The 7,978-nt window shown below is 45.9% G+C and overlaps 1 protein-coding gene across 1 annotated transcript; it reads left to right on the plus strand.

Annotated features, from left to right (window-relative positions):
- Window positions 1-3,465: 3,465 nt before the first annotated feature.
- LOC128703611 (neurogenin-2-like) lies at window positions 3,466-5,994 on the plus strand. Its single transcript, XM_053798326.2, has one exon. It carries the CDS (start codon window positions 3,700-3,702, stop codon window positions 4,492-4,494), a length of 795 nt encoding a protein of 264 aa, XP_053654301.1. The 5' UTR covers window positions 3,466-3,699; the 3' UTR covers window positions 4,495-5,994.
- Window positions 5,995-7,978: the final 1,984 nt, after the last annotated feature.

A 7,978-nucleotide genomic window follows, 5' to 3' on the forward strand; every position in this document is an offset into this window, starting at 1 on the left:
CCCCACGAAAGTCACAGCAACAACCACGGATCTACCTCTTCCCCACGAGTCACAGCAACAACCACGGATCTACCTCTTCCCCACGAAAGTCACAGCAACAACCACGGATCTACCTCTTCCCCACGAAAGTCACAGCAACAACCACGGATCTACCTCTTCCCCACGAAAGTCACAGCAACAACCACGGATCTACCTCTTCCCCACGAAAGTCACAGCAACAACCACGGATCTACCTCTTCCCCACGAAAGTCACAGCAACAACCACGGATCTACCTCTTCCCCACGAGTCACAGCAACAACCACGGATCTACCTCTTCCCCACGAAAGTCACAGCAACAACCACGGATCTACCTCTTCCCCACGAGTCACAGCAACAACCACGGATCTACCTCTTCCCCACGAAAGCAAACAATAAGAATAAGGCCTCGTAGGTGTCAGAGTTTTGTGGCAACTAGCGCTTGTTCCACGTCCCGCGGTACAATGTTGTTCCACGTCCCGCGGTACAATGTTGTTCCACGTCCCGCGGTACAACGTCAGCACAACGAGACCTAAAAGATTGTCAGGTAGGATCAGTTGAAGGATCGTCGAGATCCTCTCCAAAAGAGGCCGTCGTGAGCAGCGTGTATGGAGTTTCCAATGCCATTCCTTTTAAGGTTAAGGGAGTGTAAAATGGTGTCATAGAATGTGAGTGGACGCTGATGGACGCTATTATGACTTTCTGCACTTCTGAAGTGAAGGAGGTTTGTCTCTCTCTCTCTCTCTCTCTCTCTCTCTCTCTCTCTCTCTCTCTCTCTCTCTCGTCCACAATCATCATTATTCTTCGAAATTACTCATGCCAGAAGGGCGTATGATAACCCCAGATATCATCATTGATGATACTGGAGATTGCGACACTTTGAAGGGTTATTTGTGTGTGTGTGTGTGTGTGTGTGTGTGTGTGTGTGTGTGTGTGTGTGTGTGTGTGTGTGTGTGTGTGTGTGTGTGTGTGTGTGCAGATATAAGTATACTCACATACCAGACTCAGTGTATATTCCGCAAATTTATAAATTATTCTGTTTATCGTAATTTATTTTGTTTATTATCTCTGGAAAATGTCTTCGACTATTTGAAATTTGTTCATGGTTAATTTGCCACAAAGTTAGACAAGTTTCATAGGTTTCAAGACGATCTAATGCTGCATTTCACCTGTGCATCATCAATAGGGGTTAAAGTCAACTCTCAGTGTATATACATTGAGAGATATACACACCTTTCTGTGTATAGTATATACACTGACAGATACATACCTCTCTGTATATACACTGAAAGATACACATCTCTGTGTATAGTATATAAATTGACAGATACACACCTCTCAGTGTATATACACTGAGAGATATACACACCTTTCTGTGTATAGTATATACACTGACAGATATATACCTCTCTGTGTATATTAAAGAGATACACACCTTTCTATTTATATATACACACTGGTAGTTTACATTAATTACTATTTTAGGTATTAAAGTATTCTTGACTGGTGGTGAACAGGCGACATGCAGCCTTGATGACCTTCGTGTAGTAGATAGACTTGAAACTTCCCATACCCTGACGTCATCCAGTACCTACCAGTACACAGGTGACAGTGTCACTCTCAGCGTGAAGGATAGTGTGGATAGTAAATGACCTGTGGATAGTCTATCCACTCTAGTGGATAATCTATTCTGTAACGTCTCTCCATTCAGATGAACCAAATAAATCGGAATAAATAACCGTGGATATTACCCATGGATAGAGTGTTCTAATGGATAATCTATCCACATTAAATCAGAATAAATAACCGTGGATATTACCCATGGATAGAGTGTTCTAATGGATAATCTATCCACTTTAGCGGATAATGCATCCATTCTAGTGGATAATCTATTCTATAACATTTATTGACTCAGTGGATAATTTATCCGCTCTAGTCGCATTGGTCATATTGAGATTGGAGAATAGGGAGTAATCAGGCTTGATCCGAGGAAAGGAGCAGCAGCCTCTCAACTCTTAAAGTTGAGGAGATTTCAATTCCATTAAGAAGCGATCCAATACCCTATATTATTATTATTTTATTATTATTATTATTATTATTATTATTATTATTATTATTTTGTTATTGAAAGTCTACTAGGTTCGAAAGTAGATATGTTAGGTTAATTCACGTCTGTCTATCGATGGTTAAGAGACTGGACCGAGAGCTAGAGCTCATCTTCTTTAATTAGAACGTTTAATTAGGACTGTTTATAGTGGACTGTCTGGAAATTGTAAAGATGATTCTTTCTTAACACTCTCTCTTTCTCTTTCTTTGTACACTCTCTAAACACACAGAGACACTCTCTCTCTCTCTCTCTCTCTCTCTCTCTCTCTCTCTCTCTCTCTCTGTACACATTCTCCCTCTACGCACATACACACTCTCCCTCTGTACACTCTCTCTCTACCTCCGTACACACACACACTCTCTCTCTCTCTCTCTCTCTCTCTCTCTGTACACACTCTCCCTCTACACACACACACACTCTCCCTCTGTACACTCTCTCTCTACCTCCGTACACACACACACACACTCTCTCTCTCTCTCTCTCTGTACACACTCTCCCTCTACACACACACACACTCTCCCTCTGTACACTCTCTACCTCCGTACACACACATACACTCTCTCTCCCTCTGTACACTCTCTCTCTCCCTCTGTACACACACACACATACACACACTCTCTCTCTCTCTCTCTCTCTCTCTGTACACACTCTCCCTCTGTACACACACACACACACACACACTCTCTCTCTCTCTCTGTATTCTCTCTCTCTCTCTCTCTCTCTCTCTCTCTCTCTCTCTCTCTGTACACAATTTCTCTCTCTGTACAATCTCTCCCTCTGTACATTCTCTCTCCCTCTTTACATACACACACTCTCTCTTTCTCTCTCTCTGTACTCTCTCTCTCTCTCTCTGTACACTCTCTCCCTCTGTACACACACTCCCTCTGTACACACACTCACTCTATACACACACTCACTCTGTACACACACTCACTCTGTACACACACTCACTCTGTACACACACACACTCTGTACACACACTCACTCTGTACACACACTCACTCTACTCACACACACTCACTCTACTCACACACACAGGAAATAACACTATTTCCTGCCTGGAATCGGAACTGTTTTAAAACCTTCAGATGTGAACTAATTTGCCAGGGAAAGAAAGGCATTAGGATGAGGAGGAGAAATGGGAGCGTGTATGGTGGGTGTATGGTAGGTGAAGGAGGATAATAGGACCCACGCGTGCCCTGGGGCGTGTGACCAGTGGGCAGGGATGAAAGGTGCCCAGGACTCGTTCTAATTGTGGCCATTGTGGGAGGAAGGTAGCGCTGAGACGCAGGTATGGGGGGATGGGGAGGAGGCACGAGATGGGGCATGGGTAGGGGATGGGGCTTGGGGAGTGACTGGGGATGGGTTCTTGGGGTGGGGCTCATTAGCCCCGCCTTCACACACCTGCCCAGGTATAAAGGCTGCCTCGTGCGCCGCCCCGCTAGTTCATACCCCACTCTCTGTAGCGCAGCATCCCGCTCGCTGTGTCTCTGGTCTCGTGGGCAACACGCTGTGTGAGGCATCACGCGAGAGAGAGAACTGTGTCGCGTAGAGACGTGAGCCGCCCTCACGCGCGATGGACGACGCTAGTGCTGTGTACCAGCAGATGGTGCACGCCTTCGCTGACGCCTACACCACCGCCCTCTTCACCGCCCGCCCGCCCACTCCTGACAGTGACTACGGCTCTCTCAGCCCTGCTTCCTCACCTCCTCCAAGTCCCACTCGACTGTGCCCCTCGACTCTAGCTCCTGCCCACTCACCCACCGACGCCTGGGCACCATTCACCATGGCCCAGCAGGCTGCCCACCAAACCACAACTAGTGCCACTTTCGTCACCTATCCCGAGTACGCCCAGCTGTACACTGTAGCAGGAGCCACTGCTCAAATCACCAAGCAGGCACCGTCCTCCAAGAACCCGTCTTCATGTCTGCAGAGACCTTCCAGCACTACTCAACATCACATCAAAACTGAGAGCTACAGAGTAAGCTATCCATCAGGCAGGAATATCACGTCAACAAAGGTGCCTTCTGTGTCTCCTCTGATCTCCATCGAGAATAAAAGGGAGCAGCAACGGCTGGGAGGCCCTCCCCTGCAGCAGAACCTGTGTAAGACACCCAAGGCCCCTCGTGGGAGCAGCCGCAGTGGCGTCAGGAAGCAGCGGACGGGACGCGAGGTGACGGATGGCGTTAGGAAGAAGAGAAGGCTGGCGGCCAACGCCCGCGAGCGACGCAGGATGGACAATCTCAACAAAGCCTTTGACCGTCTCCGCTCCGTTCTACCGCAGCTCTGCGACGACCGCAAGCTCTCCAAGTACGACACGCTACAGATGGCGCAGACTTACATTACTACGCTGGCCGACCTCTTGATATAGCCCTCGTTGGCCCGCCAGGTCTGGTGATGTAGCCTGTCAGGGGCATTTCAGGACTACCCATGTAGTCTACGTCAAGTCGTCCAGGGACTGCCCACGTAGCCTTTAACCGGTCCTCTCCCTACCACTTCACGAAGCCTGTAATTAGTCGTGTAGATGCGCCGGGTAACCTGGGGGCCGACCTGCAGAACTGCTCAGAGTGCCTTCAAGGGACGGCTACAGTTAGGCCCCTGTGTTAACTACTCACAGAGGGGTAGATCTCACCTGAGTGGCTTAGTGCGAAGTGTTGCTTCCTCTAGTGATCTCTAGTTGCGTGACAGGAACCACAAAACCATCCGTACTTTGAAGTTTTCCGCTCCTCGAGCCGGGGACTGGACCATCCACGACGGGAATCCTGAGTGCTCCTTCATACTTCACTGTTCAACGCCACGCTCCAACGTAGCAACGGTTGACACTGAGGTCCAGTGGTGGCACTGAAGCCGTCGAATGGTTTCTACTCGAGCGATAAAGTAACTCCTGCGAGTCTCGACGACAGAACTTTAAGTTACGTTCCTCCCAGAGGACAATACAGCGCTAAGACCTGGAAAGTTTTCACTGATGACTTCGTCAAGTGGGAAACTGAGGAAGAACCAACCCCGACGACAGGACCTTCAAGCACTGGCTGTGGATCCCGAAGAAGTTATCACCAAGAGAGAGAGAGAGAGAACACATAGCCCTCTTTCATTCCTCCGTCTCTCCCGTTACAAAAGCGTCATGGGAGCAGCACCAGAGGGCCCCCTGCTACGAAGCCTAGCACAGATCAGCCTCCAGAGCTCCTTGGAGCATGGAGCGCTACCCTCACTATTGATCTCCAAGTCTCGGCCGCATCTGTGTGAGCCGACGACAACGCTTACCACAAACACTTTAGTTTAGTCTCCCACTCGTGCGTGCAAGCACGACGGACGGAGGCAGCGCTGGACTGCGTTTCTCTATACACTGTTACCGTGTGTGGCATTCAAGAGCCTGGTGGAGGTTCAGTCCTTCGTCAGTGTTCCAGTGACTGTGAATCAAAACAGACTCGGCATTACGAACCATAAACAAACGACATTTAATACCGAACGAAGAATGTTCTCAATGTTGATGCAAATGTTATGGAGCCCAACTCGGTGTTGTTAATGTTCGAAACATTAAAAGAGGTGCAGAAGCACTCAGTCTTGTACAAATAGCGTGCATTCAGCGCTTACCCGTGTTCTCATTATGAGGAACATTCTCACCACATTCTATCTTTCACATTAAGTGAGAGAGAGTGCCAAAATGTTGCCCATCAATCACCCTTCCCTCCCACCGATGGTTGTTCCTCAATTGACGATTCAGTTGTTAGTTGACTCTGAATCAAGGACAGTATCTCAATCATGTAAATAATAAAGAAGTGTGTCTAGTCAATTATTTTCTTATGTACAGTTTTATTATTGGTAATAAAGTATAATAAAGATAACTCGGGACTCTCAATCACCCTTCTGAACTAAGACCCCGCGCCAGGAAACACTTGCTCTCTTTCCTGACAAACATTACCTAAACTAACCTAACCTGACAAACATTACCAAACCTAACCTGACAAACTTTACCTAACCTAACCTGACAAACTTTACCTAACCTAACCTGACAAACTTTACCTAACCTAACCTGACAAACTTTACCTAACCTAACCTAACCTGACAAACATTACCTAACCTAACCTGACAAACTTTACCTAACCTAACCTGACAAACTTTACCTAACCTAACCTGACAAACCTTACCTAACCTAACCTAACCTGACAAACCTTACCTAACCTAACCTAACCTGACAAACCTTACCTAACCTAACCTAACCTGACAAACCTTACCTAACCTAACCTAACCTGACAAACCTTACCTAACCTAACCTGACAAACCTTACCTAAACTAACCTAACCTGACAAACCTTACCTAAACTAACCTAACCTGACAAACCTTACCTAAACTAACCTAACCTGACAAACCTTACCTAACCTAACCTGACAAACCTTACCTAAACTAACCTAACCTGACAAACCTTACCTAACCTAACCTAACCTGACAAACCTAACCTAACCTAACCTGACAAACCTTACCTAAACTAACCTAACCTAACCTAACCTGACAAACCTTACCTAAACTAACCTAACCTGACAAACCTTACCTAAACTAACCTAACCTGACAAACCTTACCTAACCTAACCTGACAAACCCGACAAACCTTACCTAAACTAACCTAACCTGACAAACCTTACCTTACCTAACCTAACCTGACAAACCTTACCTAACCTAACCTAACCTAACCTGACAAACCTAACCTAACCTAACCTGACAAACCTTACCTAAACTAACCTAACCTGACAAACCTAACCTAACCTAACCTGACAAACCTTACCTAAACTAACCTAACCTGACAAACCTTACCTAAACTAACCTAACCTGACAAACCTTACCTAACCTAACCTGACAAACCTTACCTAAACTAACCTAACCTGACAAACCTTACCTAACCTAACCTAACCTGACAAACCTTACCTAAACTAACCTAACCTGACAAACCTTACCTAACCTAACCTGACAAACCTTACCTAAACTAACCTAACCTGACAAACCTTACCTAAACTAACCTAACCTGACAAACCTTACCTAACCTAACCTAACGTAATGTAACGTAACCTAACGTAACGTAACGTAACCTAACCTTACCTAACGTAACGTAACGTAACCTTACGTAACCTAACGTAACCTAATCTTACCTAACCTAACGCAACCTAACGTAACCTAACGTAACCTAACGTAACCTAATCTTACCTAACCTAACGCAACCTAACGCAACCTAACGTAACCTAACGTAACGTAACCTAACCTAACCTAACCTAACCTAACCTAACCTAACCCAACCTAACCAAACCTAACCTAACTTTACCTAACCTAACCTAAGCTTACCTAACCTTACTTAACTTAACCTTACCAAACCAAACCTAAGCTTACCTTACCTAACCTAAGCTTACCTTACCTTACCTTACCTAAGCTTACCTTACCTTACCTTACCTAAGCTTACCTTACCTTACCTTACCTAAGCTTACTTTACCTTACCTAAGCTTACCTTACCTAACCTAAGCTTACCTTACCTTACCATACCTAAGCTTACTTTACCTTACCTAAGCTTACCTTACCTAAGCTTACCTAAGCTTACCTTACCTAACCTAAGCTTACCTTACCTTACCTTACCTAAGCTTACTTTACCTTACCTAAGCTTACCTTACCTAACCCTCCGAAAGACTACGTCAAAACTTACAATTTTACATTCACAACTAACACGCAATTTAGAGACGTTTAGGTCTGCCCTTTACCAAGTTCAGGACAGAAACGTCGTCTAGAAATTCCTTTTAGAACTGTGGGTTAGATGTGCACTGTTCAAGCCTCGGTATTGTGGGTTAGTTGTGAATTGTTCCAGCCACGGTACAGTACTT

This window comes from Cherax quadricarinatus, chromosome 76 (genome assembly GCF_038502225.1).
Source record: "Cherax quadricarinatus isolate ZL_2023a chromosome 76, ASM3850222v1, whole genome shotgun sequence".
Classification (NCBI taxonomy): Eukaryota; Metazoa; Arthropoda; class Malacostraca; order Decapoda; family Parastacidae; genus Cherax; species Cherax quadricarinatus.